The following is a 16441-nucleotide window of genomic DNA, read 5'->3' as shown; positions in this document are numbered from 1 at the left end:
TCTTATCCAACGCGTTTCGTACTATTAGAGTACTTCTTCAGCGTTCCCTGACCCCAGGGACAGACGGCTTAACAGCAGAATTTTTTTAAATTGTTTAGTGATTTGTTAGTTCCTGATTTGACTAAAGTCTTTAACATAATGTTGCAGGAAGGTAAGATACCCGGGTCCATGTGCAAGTCTCTTCTGATTCTGTTACATAAGAAGAATGATCCAGCAGATATAAAGAACTGGAGACCAATTTCTTTATTGAACACAGATAGGAAAATATTAGCCAGAATTTTGTTTAATAGATTGAGAGAGGTATCTGGGAAACTAATCTGTAAGGCTCAGTATTGTGGCATTAAAGGGCGTAATATCACAAACGCAGTCATACACGTAAGAGAGATTTTTGAGGTTTGTAAAGCTCATAAGTTAGAGAAATATGTTTTGTGCTTAGATCAAACTAAGGCATTTGACAGAGTAAATCACGTCTATCTCTGGGAAGTCTTATCCGCGTATGGTATTCCCAATTCCTTCATAGGATGGATATCCTTGTTATATAAAGATGCAGTGGGATGTCCACAAATAAATGGCTGAATAGGGAAAGAATTTAGCGTTAAGTCAGGGGTACGTCAAGGATGTCCTTTGAGTCCTCTTCTGTACGTTTATGCAGTAGATCCATTTTTAAGGAAATTGGAATCAAATAATCTTATTGATGGGGTTGAAATAGCAAAAAATCGGAACCTGAAATGTATTGCGTACGCAGATGATATTTCCATTGTCGTGTCGGGAAAAGAAGCTGCGGAAGAGACTTTTAAAAATATTAGAGATTTTTCAAGTGCTTCCAATTCTAAAGTTAACGTAGAAAAGAGTAGCGCGATTTGGCTAAGTCAGGAAACACCGGGTTTTACACTTCCAGGAACGATTCCAATAAGTGACGGTCCAATAAAAATTCTGGGCGTAAAGTTTGGGAAGGAACAGTCAGAAATGCTAAATTGGAAAGAGAAGATAGAAATAGGTGAGGAGAAACTTAAGAAATGGAAGAATTGGAAGCTGTCTTTAGGGGAAAGACTGGCAATAATTAAAACTTTCTTAGTACCAATTTTTGTTTATATCAGTTATATTTTTCCAATACCAGAAAATCTGAATACTAGAATTTTTAGTCTGTTTTTCCAGATGTTATGGGGAAATCGACTAAATTTGATCAAAAGGAATACAACATACTTAGATCAGAAGAAGGGAGGTTTAAAAATGTTAAACCCTGTGGTGTTTTTTAATGTTATTTTTCTGAAATATAATTTTGCCCATATTATGCAGAAAAATGACCTGGTCTGGCCAATGTGCTTTTGGAAATGGGTTAGTCCTTATGTATTGGCGTGGGAGTGTGGGGGACAAGTCAAAACTATGAGAGTGAAATCTGGCTATACCCCGGAGTATGTGGCCCAAAGTGTCAGACTTTTAAGAAGGTGGAAAATAAGCAGTAGGGAGATAGAAATGTGTTCTAGGAAACACATTTATGAGAACATTATTGAGAAATGCTTTTCTTCCCCATTAATCCTGAGAGATTGTGCGGGGGAAGATTTGAGTAAAGCATTAAAAAATTTGAATAGCATGAGAATTCCACCAAAATATAAGGATATTACCTGGTTGGCCTTTCATGGCAAATTATATGTACAAAGTAATATTAAACATATGAATGTATCAGACAGAATGTGTCTTAGAAATTCATGTAATAATGAGGTAGAAACAATGGATTATTTTGTGTTACAGTGTCCCTTTAGCAAAGCGATTTGGGAAAGAATGGCTTGTTTTTTTAAGACACCAATTTTGGGGAAACTTATATATTCAGAATTTTTAAGAATAAACATAAGTATAATGAAGGTACAATTTTCCTGATAATAGCAATTGTTAAGTATAATTTGTGGATGGCTAGGTGCCAGGTTTCAATCAAAAATGTGTACATTTCTGAGGATAAAGTTTTTGAGGACATTATAAAAGCCGTAAGAAGAGTTAAGGAAAATGAGAAATTGCTTTTAGAAAAGAAAGTTTGGAACAAATGCTGGGTTAATATTTGTATAATGTAAGTCCGTCCATATTGTGCAGTTTTTGGTTTGTAAAGTGATTTGTGAAATGTAATGTTGGAAAAAAATTTCAATAAAAAGAGTTCCTCCTATTACCCCATATAACCGCTCCCTATAACTCCTCCTATTACCCCATATAACCTCTCCCTATTACTCCTCCTATTACCCCATATAACCCCTCCCTATAACTCCTCCTCGTGACGGGATTGGGGTAGCCAGCCTGACATAAAGGTGACGCCCAGCTGGCTGCCCCAATACCAACTCCTCCTATTTCCCTATATAACCTCTCCCTAGAACTCCTCCTATTACACCATATAATTGCTCCCTATAAATTCCTCCTATTGCTCTATATAACCCCTCCCTGTAACTCCTCCTATTGCTCTATATAACCGCTCCCTATAACTCCTCCTATTACCCCATATAACCGTTCCCTATAACTCCTCCTATTGCTCTATATAACCACTCCCTATATCTCCTCCAGTCAACCTATGTAACCGCTCCCCCCCCCAATTCCGCCTTTTACCTCCTGTGGTGACCTGGTCTCGTCGATCTACAGTACAACTCCTCTAGTTGCTCCACACAACTCCTTCAGTTGATCTCTGTAATTGCTCCCTAAAACTCCCCATCACCCCATATACCGCTCCCTTAAACTCTTCCCATCACCACATGTACCCATTCCCTAGAACTCCTCCTTTCATCCCATGTAACCTCTACCTAGAACACCTCCCGTCACCCCATGTAACCGCTCCCCATTACTCCTCCATTCAACCCACGTCATTGAAACTCCCCCATTCACACCACCACTCCCTAAAACTCTCCTTTACCCCCCCATCAACTCTCCTTACAATTCTTCCACCCATAGCTACTGAAAATAATTTTCTAGCTTCCAAAATAACCTTTCAGCTGCCATCTCCCTAAAAGTTGAACCCTGCTGCCGACACAGCCTATGTGAAGGGAAAGCAGAGCCTGCCGGCTCGCCCAGAAACCACCAGGAGACAGAGCTGTGAATGCGGTGTTTATTAGAGCGATATACAACGGCGTCTCGTGGTCACTCGAAATGGATCTCCCTCACACGTCTTTCCAGATCCTCCACCACCTTGGCCAGCAGGGCGGGGTCTTGGTAGAAGCTCACGTACAGTTGTCTTTCTTGGCCGAGGCGAGAGTTCTGGAGGGCGGCTCTCTTACACTTCAAGTCCCGCAGGAAGTCCAGCAGCCACTGGTTTAACTGGGAGGCAGCACTGGTGACCGCTTCCAAGGAGAGAGTGAGGCTCTGTGGGGGGGGGGGGGGAGAAGGAGAGAGAGTGAGGCTCTGGGGGGGGGGAGAAGGAGAGAGAGTGAGGCTCTGGGGGGGGGAGAAGGAGAGAGAGTGAGGCTCTGTGGTGGGGGGGGAGAAGGAGAAAGAGTGAGGCTCTGTGGTGGGTGGGGGAGAAGGAGAGAGAGTGAGGCTCTGTGGTGGGGGGGGGAGAAGGAGAGAGAGTGAGGCTCTGTGGTGGGGGGGGGAGAAGGAGAGAGAGTGAGGCTCTGTGGTGGGGGGGGGGGGAGAAGGAGAGAGAGTGAGGCTCTGTGGTGGGGGGGGGGGAGAAGGAGAAAGAGTGAGGCTCTGTGGTGGGGGGGGGAGAAGGAGAGAGAGTGAGGCTCTGTGGGGGGGGGGGAGAAGGAGAGAGAGTGAGGCTCTGTGGGGGGGGGAGAAGGAGAGAGAGTGAGGCTCTGTGGTGGGGGGGGGAGAAGGAGAGAGAGTGAGGCTCTGTGGTGGGGGGGGGGGAGAAAGAGAGAGAGTGAGGCTCTGTGGTGGGGGGGGGGAGAAGGAGAGAGAGTGAGGCTCTGTGGTGGGGGGGGGGGAGAAGGAGAGCTCTGTGGTGGGGGGGGAAGAAGGAGAGAGAGTGAGGCTCTGTGGTGGGGGGGGAGAAGGAGAGAGAGTGAGGTACTGTGGTTGGGGAGGAGAGAGAGTGAGGCTCTGTGGGGGGGGGAGAAGGAGAGAGAGTGAGGTACTGTGGGTGGGGGGAGAAGGAGAGAGAGTGAGGCTCTGTGGGGGGGGGGGGGAGAAAGAGAGAGTGAGGCTCTGTGGGGGGGGGGAGAAGGAGAGTGAGGCTATGTGGGGGGGGGGAGAAGGAGAGTGAGGCTCTGTGGGGGGGGGGAGAGAAGGAGAGAGAGTGAGGCTCTGTGGGGGGGGGAGAAGGAGAGAGAGTGAGGCTCTGTGGGGGGGGGGGAGAAGGAGAGAGAGTGAGGCTCTGTGGGGGGGGGGGGGAGAAGGAGAGAGAGTGAGGCTCTGTGGGGGGGGGGGGGAGAAGGAGAGAGAGTGAGGCTCTGTGGGGGGGGGGGAGAAGGAGAGAGAGTGAGGCTCTGTGGGGGGGGGAGAAGGAGAGAGTGAGGCTCTGTGGGGGGGGGGAGAAGGAGAGAGAGTGAGGCTCTGTGGGGGGGGGGGGGAGAAGGAGAGAGAGTGAGGCTCTGTGGGGGGGGGGGAGAAGGAGAGAGAGTGAGGCTCTGTGGGGGGGGGGAGAAGGAGAGAGAGTGAGTCTCTGTGGGGGGGGGGAAGAAGGAGAGAGAGTGAGGCTCTGTGGGGGGGGAGAAGGAGAGAGAGTGAGGCTCTGTGGGGGGGGGGGAGAAGGAGAGAGAGTGAGGCTCTGTGGGGGGGGAGAAGGAGAGAGAGTGAGTCTCTGTGGGGGGGGGGAAGAAGGAGAGAGAGTGAGGCTCTGTGGGGGGGGAGAAGGAGAGAGAGTGAGGCTCTGTGGGGGGGGGGGGGAGAAGGAGAGAGAGTGAGGCTCTGTGGGGGGGGAGAAGGAGAGAGAGTGAGGCTCTGTGGGGGGGGTGGGGGAGAAGGAGAGAGAGTGAGGCTCTGTGGGGTGGGGGAGAAGGAGAGAGAGTGAGGCTCTGTGGGGTGGGGGAGAAGGAGAGAGAGTGAGGCTCTGTGGGGGGGGGGGGGGGAGGAGAGAGAGTGAGGCTCTGTGATAGATAGTGGTGTGTGAGTCTTAAAATAACAGTAAATCAGGAGATATACCACCAGCTGCCATAACCAGAATAAATAAATATAAATATATATATATATCTCCTGATTATGGCTGTGTGGGAGATGGATAGATAGATATATATAGTGGAAGTGCTGGGTGATAATGGGGAAAGGTGGGGTTGCAGACCTGCCTAAGGCCTTGTCCCCGCTGCCTGCTACAGCGGACGCTGCGCTCACGAGAGCCCTCCCCGCCGGGCCATTAATTGAATTAATTAATTCAATAGAATTGAGAGCAGGACTCGCGTCGAGCGATACGGCACGCCCCCAGGCGGTTCAGCCAATGAGGGCGAACCTGCCGGGTGATGTCATGGCCGCGCCCTCGTCACTCCTGCAGAGTGAGCTGCAGACCGGGGAATCGCCGGAACGCGCAGCCAAAAGCGCGGGCGCGCATTACAGCGCCGTGACTGGGGCCTTAGCCTAGGGCAGCAGATGAGCATACAGTTGTATTTATATATACACACACACGTGTGTGTGTGTGTGTGTGTGTAGGTGTGTGTGTGTGTAGGTGTGTGTAGGTGGGTGTGTGTGTATAGGTGTGTGTAGGTGTGTGTGTATAGGTGTGTGTATAGGTGTGTGTAGGTGTGTGTGTGTGTGTGTGTATATATATATATCTATCTATCACACCCGCTGCCACGTGTTTCCGGTACATAGAAGTCCGTGGCTCTCACCGGCTCTCTCAGCTGCAGCCTCCGTGTCCCGTGGCACACACCGCGGTGGAGATCGTCGCACTCCTGCTCCAGCCCGCCCACCTGCGGCAGGGGGCCCTGGCGCTTCCCGCTCAGTGATGTCACTTCCTGCAGGAGACTGGCTCCTCGGCGCTGCAGAGCCTCGTACTTGGGAAAGAGCTCCTTCTGATTGGCCGGATCGTCCAGCATCGCCGACAGCCTAAGGGGGAGGCGGGGAGGAAAAGGGGGTGGTAGTATGGACGGGCGAAGGGGAGAGAGTGGTGTGTGTGGGAGGGGGGAGGCGAAGGGGAGAGAGTGGTGTGTGTGGGAGGGGGGAGGCGAAGGGGAGAGAGTGGTGTGTGTGGGAGGGGGGAGGCGAAGGGGAGAGAGTGGTGTGTGTGGGAGGGGGGAGGCGAAGGGGAGAGAGTGGTGTGTGTGGGAGGGGGGAGGCGAAGGGGAGAGAGTGGTGTGTGTGGGAGGGGGGAGGCGAAGGGGAGAGAGTGGTGTGTGTGGGAGGGGGGAGGCGAAGGGGAGAGAGTGGTGTGTGTGGGAGGGGGGAGGCGAAGGGGAGAGAGTGGTGTGTGTGGGAGGGGGGAGGCGAAGGGGAGAGAGTGGTGTGTGTGGGAGGGGGGAGGCGAAGGGGAGAGAGTGGTGTGTGTGGGAGGGGGGAGGCGAAGGGGAGAGAGTGGTGTGTGTGGGAGGGGGGAGGCGAAGGGGAGAGAGTGGTGTGTGTGGGAGGGGGGAGGCGAAGGGGAGAGAGTGGTGTGTGTGGGAGGGGGGAGGCGAAGGGGAGAGAGTGGTGTGTGTGGGAGGGGGGAGGCGAAGGGGAGAGAGTGGTGTGTGTGGGGGGCAGGAGGCGAAGGGGAGAGAGTGGTGTGTGGGGGGCGGGAGGCGAAGGGGAGAGAGTGGTGTGTGTGGGACGGGGCGGCGAAGGGGAGAGAGTGGTGTGTGTGGGAGGGGGGAGGCGAAGGGGAGAGAGTGGTGTGTGTGGGACGGGGCGGCGAAGGGGAGAGAGTGGTGTGTGTGGGAGGGGGGGCGGCGAAGGGGAGAGAGTGGTGTGTGTGGGAGGGGGGGAGGCGAAGGGGAGAGAGTGGTGTGTGTGGGAGGGGGGGAGGCGAAGGGGAGAGAGTGGTGTGTGTGGGACGGGCGGCGAAGGGGAGAGAGTGGTGTGTGTGGGGCGGGGCGGCGAAGGGGAGAGAGTGGTGTGTGTGGGGCGGGGCGGCGAAGGGGAGAGAGTGGTGTGTGTGGGACGGGGCGAAAGGGAGAGAGTGGTGTGTGGGACGGGGCGAAGGGGAGAGAGTGGTGTGTGGGACGGGGCGAAGGGGAGAGAGTGGTGTGTGTGGGACGGGGCGAAGGGGAGAGAGTGGTGTGTGAGGGGGGGCAAAGGGGAGAGAGTGGTGTGTGTGGGACAGGGCGAAGGGGAGAGAGTGGTGTGTGGGACGGGGCGAAGGGGAGAGAGTGGTGTGTGGGACGGGGCGGCAAAGGGGAGAGAGAGGTGTGTGGGACAGGGCGGCAAAGGGGAGAGAGTGGTGTGTGTGGGACGGGGCAAAGGGGAGAGAGTGGTGTGTGGGACGGGGCGGCAAAGGGGAGAGAGAGGTGTGTGGGACAGGGCGGCAAAGGGGAGAGAGTGGTGTGTGTGGGACGGGGCAAAGGGGAGAGAGTGGTGTGTGTGGGACGGGGCAAAGGGGAGAGAGAGTGGTGTGGGGGGCGAAGGGGAGAGAGCGGTGTGTGGGGTGGGGGGTGAATGGGAGAGAGTAGTGTGTGGGGGGGCGAAGGGGAGAGTGTGGTGTGGGGGGGGGCGGCGAAGGGGAGAGTGGTGTGTGGGTGGGGCGAAGGGGAGAGAGAGTGGTGTGGGGGGGCGAAGGGGAGAGTGGTGTGTGGGGGGGCGAAGGGGAGAGTGGTGTGGGGGGGGGGGCGAAGGGGAGAGTGGTGTGTGGGGGGGCGAAGGGGAGAGAGAGTGGTGTGGGGGTGGGGGGGCGAAGGGGAGAGAGTGGTGTGTGGTGTGGGGGGGCGAAGGGGAGAGAGTGGTGTGGGGGGGGGGCCAAGGGGAGAGAGTGGTGTGGGGGGGGGGCGAAGGGGAGAGTGTGGTGTGTGGGTGGGGCGAAGGGGAGAGAGAGTGGTGTGGGGGGGCGAAGGGGAGAGTGGTGTGTGGGGGGGCGAAGGGGAGAGTGGTGTGTGGGGGGGGCGAAGGGGAGAGTGTGGTGTGTGGGGGGGGGGGCGGCGAAGAGAGTGGTGTGGGGGGGGCGAAGGGGAGAGTGGTGTGTGGGGGGGCGAAGGGGAGAGTGGTGTGGGGGGGGGCGAAGGGGAGATTGGTGTGTGGGGGGGCGAAGGGGAGAGAGAGTGGTGTGGGGGTGGGGGGGCGAAGGGGAGAGAGTGGTGTGTGGTGTGGGGGGGCGAAGGGGAGAGAGTGGTGTGGTGTGGGGGGGCAAAGGGGAGAGAGAGTGGTGTGTGGGGGGGGGCGAAGGGGAGAGAGTGGTGTGTGGGGGGGGGCGAAGGGGAGAGAGTGGTGTGTGGGGGGCAAAGGGGAGAGAGTGGTGTGTGGGGGCAAAGGGGAGAGAGAGTGGTGTGTGGGGGGGGGCGAAGGGGAGAGAGAGTGGTGTGTGGGGGGGGGGCGAAGGGGAGAGAGAGTGGTGTGTGTGGGGGGGCGAAGGGGAGAGAGTGGTGTGTGGGGGGGCGAAGGGGAGAGTGTGGTGTGGGGGGGTGAAGGGGAGAGAGTGGTGTGGGGGGGGGCGAAGGGGAGAGTGTGGTGTGGGGGGGCAAAGGGGAGAGTGTGGTGTGGGGCGTCAAAGGGGAGAGTGGTGTGGGGGGGGGCGAAGGGGAGAGAGAGTGGTGTGTGGGGCGAAGGGGAGAGAGTAGTGTGTGGGGGGGGGGCGAAGGGGAGAGAGTGGTGTGTGGGGGGGCGAAGGGGAGAGAGTGGTGTGGGGGGGCAAAGGGGAGAGAGAGTGGTGTGGGGGGGGGCGAAGGGGAGAGAGAGTGGTGTGGGGGGGGCGAAGGGGAGAGAGAGTGATGTGTGGGGGGGGCGAAGGGGAGAGAGTGGTGTGTGGGGGGGGGGCGAAGGGGAGAGAGGGGTGTGTGTGGGGGCGAAAGGGAGAGTGGGGTGTGTGGGGGGGTGAAGGGGAGAGTGGTGTGTGGGGGGGCAAAGGGGAGAGTGTGGTGTGGGGGGGGGGGGGCGAAGGGGAGAGAGTGGTGTGTGGGGGGGGGGGGCAAAGGGGAGAGAGTGGTGTGTGGGGGGGCGAAGGGGAGAGAGTGGTGTGGGGGGGCAAAGGGGAGAGAGAGTGGTGTGGGGGGGGGGCGAAGGGGAGAGAGTGGTGTGGGGGGGGCGAAGGGGAGAGAGAGTGATGTGTGGGGGGGGGCGAAGGGGAGAGAGGGGTGTGTGGGGGGGCGAAAGGGAGAGTGGGGTGTGTGGGGGGGTGAAGGGGAGAGTGGTGTGTGGGGGGGCAAAGGGGAGAGTGTGGTGTGGGGGGGGGGGCAAAGGGGAGAGAGTGGTGTGTGTGGGACAGGGCGAAGGGGAGAGAGTGGTGTGTGGGACGGGGCGAAGGGGAGAGAGTGGTGTGTGGGACGGGGCGGCAAAGGGGAGAGAGAGGTGTGTGGGACAGGGCGGCAAAGGGGAGAGAGTGGTGTGTGTGGGACGGGGCAAAGGGGAGAGAGTGGTGTGTGGGACGGGGCGAAGGGGAGAGAGTGGTGTGTGGGACGGGGCGGCAAAGGGGAGAGAGAGGTGTGTGGGACAGGGCGGCAAAGGGGAGAGAGTGGTGTGTGTGGGACGGGGCAAAGGGGAGAGAGTGGTGTGTGTGGGACGGGGCAAAGGGGAGAGAGAGTGGTGTGGGGGGCGAAGGGGAGAGAGCGGTGTGTGGGGTGGGGGGTGAATGGGAGAGAGTAGTGTGTGGGGGGGCGAAGGGGAGAGTGTGGTGTGGGGGGGGGGCGGCGAAGGGGAGAGTGGTGTGTGGGTGGGGCGAAGGGGAGAGAGAGTGGTGTGGGGGGGCGAAGGGGAGAGTGGTGTGTGGGGGGGCGAAGGGGAGAGTGGTGTGGGGGGGGGGCGAAGGGGAGAGTGGTGTGTGGGGGGGCGAAGGGGAGAGAGAGTGGTGTGGGGGTGGGGGGGCGAAGGGGAGAGAGTGGTGTGTGGTGTGGGGGGGCGAAGGGGAGAGAGTGGTGTGGGGGGGGGGCGAAGGGGAGAGTGTGGTGTGTGGGTGGGGCGAAGGGGAGAGAGAGTGGTGTGGGGGGGCGAAGGGGAGAGTTGTTTGTGGGGGTGCGAAGGGGAGAGTGGTGTGTGGGGGGGGCGAAGGGGAGAGTGTGGTGTGTGGGGGGGGGGCGGCGAAGAGAGTGGTTTGGGGGGGCGAAGGGGAGAGTGGTGTGTGGGGGGGCGAAGGGGAGAGTGGTGTGGGGGGGGGGCGAAGGGGAGATTGGTGTGTGGGGGGGCGAAGGGGAGAGAGTGTGGTGTGGGGGTGGGGGGGCGAAGGGGAGAGAGTGGTGTGTGGTGTGGGGGGGCGAAGGGGAGAGAGTGATGTGGGGGGGGGGCGAAGGGGAGAGAGTGGTGTGTTGGGGGGGCGAAGGGGAGAGAGTGGTGTGTGGGGGGGGGGCGAAGGGGAGAGAGTGGTGTGGGGGGGCAAAGGGGAGAGAGAGTGATGTGTGGGGGGGGCGAAGGGGAGAGAGTGGTGTGTTGGGGGGGCGAAGGGGAGAGAGTGGTGTGTGGGGGGGGGGGGCGAAGGGGAGAGAGTGGTGTGTGGGGGGGCGAAGGGGAGAGAGTGGTGTGGGGGGGCAAAGGGGAGAGAGAGTGGTGTGGGGGGGGCGAAGGGGAGAGAGAGTGGTGTGGGGGGGGCGAAGGGGAGAGAGAGTGATGTGTGGGGGGGGCGAAGGGGAGAGAGTGGTGTGTGGGGGGGGGCGAAGGGGAGAGAGTGGTGTGGGGGGGGGGCGAAGGGGAGAGAGTGGTGTGTGGGGGGGGGCGAAGGGGAGAGAGTGGTGTGTGGGGGGGGGGCGAAGGGGAGAGAGTGGTGTGTGGGGGGGGGGGCGAAGGGGAGAGAGGGGTGTGTGGGGGGGCGAAAGGGAGAGTGGGGTGTGTGGGGGGGTGAAGGGGAGAGTGGTGTGTGGGGGGGCAAAGGGGAGAGTGTGGTGTGTGTGGGGGGGCGAAGGGGAGAGTGGTGTGTGGGGGGGGGCCAAGGGGAGAGAGAGAGGTGTGTGGGGGGGGGGGGCGAAGGGGAGAGGGTGGTGTGTGTGGGACGGGGCAAAGGGGAGAGAGTGGTGTGTGGGGGGGGGGGGTGGGGCGAAGGGGAGAGACTGGTGTGTGGGGGGGGGGGGGCGAAGGGGAGAGTTGTATATTGTATGTCTTTATTTATATAGCGCCATTAATGTACATAGCGCTTCACAGTAGTAATACACGTGGTAATCAAATAAATAACAGATAATATAAATAACAGATCATGGGAATAAGTGCTTCAGACATAAAAGTAACATTAAGGAAGAGGAGTCCCTGCCCCGAGGAGCTTACAGTCTAATTGGTAGGTAGGGAGAACGTACAGAGACAGTAGGAGGGAATTCTGGTAAGTGCGTCTGCAGGGGCCAAGCTTTATGTATCATGTATAGCGGCCTGCACAACATACGGCCCGCGACGGACCCCCTTCACCCCCCTTCCCTGGTAAGGGCAGAAGGAGCGCGCTCCAGCAGTGTCTGTGTGACCGTGATGGGTTTTGGGGGAGATATGAGGATGATGATGATGAGAGGTGCTGGGGGAGATATATAGATGAGGATGATGATGAGAGGTGCTGGGGGAGATATATAGATGAGGATGATGATGAGGGGTGCTGGGGGAGATTTGATGATGAGGATGAGAATGAGGATGATGATTTTAACCGTGCGGCCCAAATCTTTTTTCTTTGGAGCAGTTCGGCCCTCTCACTGTACAAGTTGTGCAGGCCTGCTGTATTGTATTAGCCACGGTGCTACGTATATGCTTCTTTAAGCAGGTGTGTCTTAAGGTGGGTCTTAAAGGTGGATAGAGAGGGTGCTAGTCGGGTATTGAGGGGAAGGGCATTCCAGGTGTGGGGCAGTCAGGGAGAAAGGTTTAAGGCGGGAGAGGGCTTTAGATACAAAGGGGGTAGAAAGAAGACATCCTTGAGCAGAACACAAGAGTCGGGATGGTGCATAGCGAGAAATTAGGGCTGAGATGTAAGGAGGGGCAGGGGGGGGTATAGTGAGATATTAGGGTGAGATGTAAGGAGGGGCAGAAGAGTGTAGAGCTTTAAAAGTGAGGAGGAGAATGGAGTGTGAGATGCGGGATTTGATCGGAAGCCAGGAGAGACGCCGAGACAGATCTTGGAAAGAGTAGAGTGATTCTGGCAGCAGTGTTTAGGATTGATTGTAGGGGAGACAGGTGAGCGGCAGGAAGGCCGGACAGCAGGAGGTTACAGTAATCAAGGCGGGAGAGAATGAGGGCCTGAGTCAGAGTTTTAGCAGTCGAGCAACAGAGGAAAGGGCGTATCTTTGTTATAGTGCGGAGTGTGTGGGGGGGGGGGTGCGAAGGGGAGAGAGTGGTGTGGGGGGGCGGGAGGTGGAGAGTGGTGTGGGGGGGGCGGGAGGTGGAGAGTGGTGTGGGGGGGGCAAATAGGAGAGACTGATGATTGGGAGGTAAAATGTTGAAGACAGAGAGGGAGAGAAATTACAAAAAAAAAAAAAAATAGGTGGAAAAGGAAACATTTGAAAATAAAAGAAAAACAAAGAGAGAGAGGGAGGAGAGAGAGAGAGGGAGGAGAGAGAGAGAGGGAGGAGAGAGAGAGAGGGAGGAGAGAGAGAGAGGGAGGAGAGAGAGAGAGGGAGGAGAGAGAGAGGGAGGAGAGAGAGAGAGGGAGGAGAGAGAGAGAGGGAGGAGAGAGAGAGAGGGAGGAGAGAGAGAGAGGGAGGGAGAAAGAAAACCTGGGGAAATAGCGCCAGACAGGATGGGAGAGAGCGAATGTGAGAGACGTACAGATGCAGGGGGCACACGCGGCCCCCCCGCCCTCACCTCAGAGCGGTGTGGTCCCTGCTGTCGATACGTATGGGGGTCAGCCTCTGTGAGGAGACCCACGGCCCAGACACCCTCCTCTCCAGCTCCCCAGCTCTGTAGCCCAGCTCCGCGCCCAGCTCCCGCAGGCGGCCCTCTGTCTGCTGGAGGTCCCTCCTCTCCACCTGCAGTCCCAGCTCCAGCAGCTGCACGCGCGCCAGCTGCCCGAGCAACGCCTCCCCCGCCAGGGCCTGGCCTCGCTCCGCCTGCCCCAGCCTCCGCTCCTCGGCCTGCAGCCACCCCCGGTGTGCGGGCAGGCACGTCCCGACAGAGGACTCCCATGCCAGGGCCGGCAGCCGCTGGGCCTGCAGGGTTTCCACCTCGCCCTCCAGGGTCTGAATCTCTCTCTCCAGGGCCTGAAACCAGAGGGGGTCCCACATCTGTGGGGGGGTGGGGGAGAGAGGACTTTAATATAATGGGGGGGTGGGGGAGAGAGTACTTTAATATAATGGGGGGGTGGGGGAGAGAGTACTTTATTATAATGGATGGGAGGGGGGAGCGCGGCGAGTATAATGGATGAGAGAGAGGGGGGGGAGGCGGTGAGTATAATGGATGAGAGGGGGGGAGGCGGTGAGTATAATGGATGAGAGAGGGGGGAGGTGGTGAGTATAATGGATGAGATAGGGGGGGAGGCGGTGAGTATAATGGATGAGATGGGGGGGGAGGCGGTGAGTATAATGGATGAGATGGGGGGGGAGGCGGTGAGTATAATGGATGAGATGGGGGGGGAGGCGGTGAGTATAATGATGAGAGGGGGGAGGCGGTGAGTATAATGGATGAGAGAGAGGGGAGGCGGTGAGTATAATGGATGAGAGAGAGGGGGAGCGCGGTGAGTATAATGGATGAGAGAGAGGGGGAGAGGGGGAGCGCGGTGAGTATAATGGATGAGAGAGAGGGGGAGGGGGGGAGGCGGTGAGTATAATGGATGAGAGGGGGGGGGGAGGCGGTGAGTATAATGGATGAGAGAGGGGGGAGGCGGTGAGTATAATGGATGAGAGAGGGGGGAGGTGGTGAGTATAATGGATGAGAGGGGGAAGGCGGTGAGTATAATGGATGAGAGAGGGGTGAGCATGGTGAGTATAATGGATGAGAGGGGGGGGGAGGCGGTGAGTATAATGGATGAGATGGGGGGGGAGGCGGTGAGTATAATGGATGAGAGAGGGGGGAGCGCGGCGGGTATAATGGATGAGAGGGGGGAGGCGGTGAGTATAATGGATGAGAGAGGGGGGGGCGGTGAGTATAATGGATGAGAGAGGGGGGGGAGGCGGTGAGTATAATGGATGAGAGAGGGGGCGAGGCGGTGAGTATAATGGATGAGAGAGGGGGGGAGGCGGTGAGTATAATGGATGAGAAAGGGGGGGGGAGGCGGTGAGTATAATGGATGAGAAAGGGGGGGAGGCGGTGAGTATAATGGATGAGAGAGGGGGAGGCGGTGAGTATAATGGATGAGAGAGGGGGGGGCGGTGAGTATAATGGATGAGAGAGGGGGGGAGGCGGTGAGTATAATGGATGAGAGAGGGGGGGAGGCGGTGAGTATAATGGATGAGAGAGGGGGGGAGGCGGTGAGTATAATGGATGAGAGAGGGGGGAGGTGGTGAGTATAATGGATGAGAGAGGGGGGGGAGGCGGTTAGTATAATGGATGAGAGAGGGGGGAGGCGGTGAGTATAATGGATGAGAGAGGGGGGAGCGCGGCGGGTATAATGGATGAGAGAGGGGGGAGGCGGTGAGTATAATGGATGAGAGAGGGGGAGGCGGTGAGTATAATGGATGAGAGAGGGGGGAGGCGGTGAGTATAATGGATGAGAGAGGGGGGAGGCGGTGAGTATAATGGATGAGAGAGGGGGGAGCGCGGTGGGTATAATGGATGAGGGGGGGGAGCGCGGCGGGTATAATGGATGAGAGAGGGGGGGAGGCGGTGAGTATAATGGATGAGAGAGGGGGGAGGCGGTGAGTATAATGGATGAGAGAGGGGGGAGGCGGTGAGTATAATGGATGAGAGAGGGGGGAGGCGGTGAGTATAATGGATGAGAGAGGGGGGAGCGCGGCGGGTATAATGGATGAGGGGGGGGAGCGCGGCGGGTATAATGGATGAGAGGGGGGAGTACGGCGGGTATAATGGATGAGAGAGGGGGGAGGCGGTGAGTATAATGGATGAGAGGGGGGAGTACGGCGGGTATAATGGATGAGAGAGGGGGGAGGCGGTGAGTATAATGGATGAGAGGGGGGGGGAGGCGGTGAGTATAATGGATGAGAGAGGGGGGGAGGCGGTGAGTATAATGGATGAGAGAGGGGGGAGCGCGGCGGGTATAATGGATGAGAGAGGGGGGGAGGCGGTGAGTATAATGGATGAGAGAGGGGGGAGCGCGTCGGGTATAATGGATGAGAGGGGGGAGCGCGGCGGGTATAATGGATGAGAGAGGGGGGAGGCGGTGAGTATAATGGATGAGAGAGGGTGGAGGCGGTGAGTATAATGGATGAGAGAGGGGGGGGAGCGCGGCAGGTATAATGGATGAGAGAGGGTGGAGCGTGGCGGGTATAATGGATGAGAGAGGGGGGAGCGCGGCGGGTATAATGGATGAGAGAGGGGGGAGCGCGGCGGGTATAATGGATGAGGGGGGGGGGAGTGCGGCGGGTATAATGGATGAGGGGGGGGGGGGAGTGCGGCGGGTATAATGGATGAGGGGGAGGAGCGCGGCGGGTATAATGGAGAAGAGGTCTCACTTGCTCCCCTCCTCTCCCCCCTGCCCAGCTCAGCGCCTCCTCCTGGCCGCACAGGGTGGCCCGGGCCCGGCTCAGCTGCACCATCTGCGACGTCCACACCGTCCTGACGCGGCCCCCCTCCTTCTCCATCTCCCGCCGCGCCCTCCCCTCTCTCTCCACCTCCGTGGGCAGCGTCCCCCTGGCCCACTCCTGCACCGGCCCCCAGCTGGCCTCCTCCAGCCCCATGTAAGCCTCCAGCCCGAGCCGCGAGAGGAAGACCCCGCCGCCGCCGGGCGCCCCGTGCAGCTCCCCCAGCCCCGCCGCCGTCTCCCGGAGCTGAGCCCACGCTCGGTTACTCCGGGAGTTCAGCCCGGCCGACTCTTCCTTGGTGTCGTGAAGCCCCCTCTCCTGTTCCCCTTCCCACGCCTGCAGCGCCTGGCGGCAGCGCCCCAGCGCCACCCCCCGGGACTGCAGCTTGTTGCGGCAGCGGAGCAGCTGCAACCTGAGGCTTTGCAGGCTCTGCACCTCCGCCTCCAGCTCTGCCACGCCCGCCCCATCCTCCTCCTCTTCGCCCGCCCGTCCCGCCACGCTGACGCTCTGCAGCTCGTCCGCCTCCAGCAGCGGCTGCCCCGAAGCCAGCAGGTTCTGGTAGGCGTCCAGCTGCTCCGCGCTCAGCACGTTCTGCTGGCCCACCGCCCCGCAGAACCAGCCCACGAAGAGCTCCGCCTCGCCCCCGCTGTCCTCGCACAGCCAGTCGAAGTCCTGCCCCTGAAGGGCGTCCGCGCCCGGGTATCCAATCAGACGGAGCGTCTCCACAAACTCCGCCCCCCGCGGTCTGGGCGGATCCAGGAGGAAGCAGGAGGAGCGCTGGCGGGAGAGCATGATGGAGGGGGGGCGGGGGGGGAAGGGGTTGTCTGCAGGGGGAGAGAGAGAGAGAAGAGGTAGAGAGACACACGAGGGAGAGAGAGAGAGAGAGACACACG

At 58.6% G+C, this 16441-nt stretch overlaps 1 protein-coding gene across 1 annotated transcript; it reads right to left on the bottom strand.

The window, feature by feature from the left end:
* Positions 1–3076: 3076 nt before the first annotated feature.
* Positions 3077–16432, bottom strand: LOC142486524 (HAUS augmin-like complex subunit 3). Its single transcript, XM_075585100.1, has 4 exons — positions 15480–16432; positions 12718–13136; positions 5733–5949; positions 3077–3330 (listed from the first exon to the last, which is right to left on the bottom strand). The coding sequence occupies exons 1-4, from the start codon at positions 16338–16340 to the stop codon at positions 3109–3111; spliced, it is 1719 nt and encodes a 572-aa protein (XP_075441215.1). The 5' UTR covers positions 16341–16432; the 3' UTR covers positions 3077–3108.
* Between the last annotated feature and the right edge of the window lie 9 nt (positions 16433–16441).

Source organism: Ascaphus truei, unplaced genomic scaffold (assembly GCF_040206685.1).
Source record: "Ascaphus truei isolate aAscTru1 unplaced genomic scaffold, aAscTru1.hap1 HAP1_SCAFFOLD_930, whole genome shotgun sequence".
Classification (NCBI taxonomy): domain Eukaryota; kingdom Metazoa; phylum Chordata; class Amphibia; order Anura; family Ascaphidae; genus Ascaphus; species Ascaphus truei.
This window is presented reverse-complemented; position numbering and strand designations above follow the sequence as displayed.

Coding starts and splice junctions, on each gene's coding strand:
- LOC142486524 (XM_075585100.1), bottom strand. CDS start 16,340: ATGCTCTCCCGCCAGCGCTCCTCCTGCTTCCTCCTGGATCCGCCCAGA. Junction 13,137..15,479: donor GGGGGAGAGGAGGGGAGCAA/GTGAGACCTCTT, acceptor ACCCCCCCACAG/ATGTGGGACCCCCTCTGGTT. Junction 3,331..5,732: donor GGCTGCAGCTGAGAGAGCCG/GTGAGAGCCACG, acceptor CCCCCCCCACAG/AGCCTCACTCTCTCCTTGGA.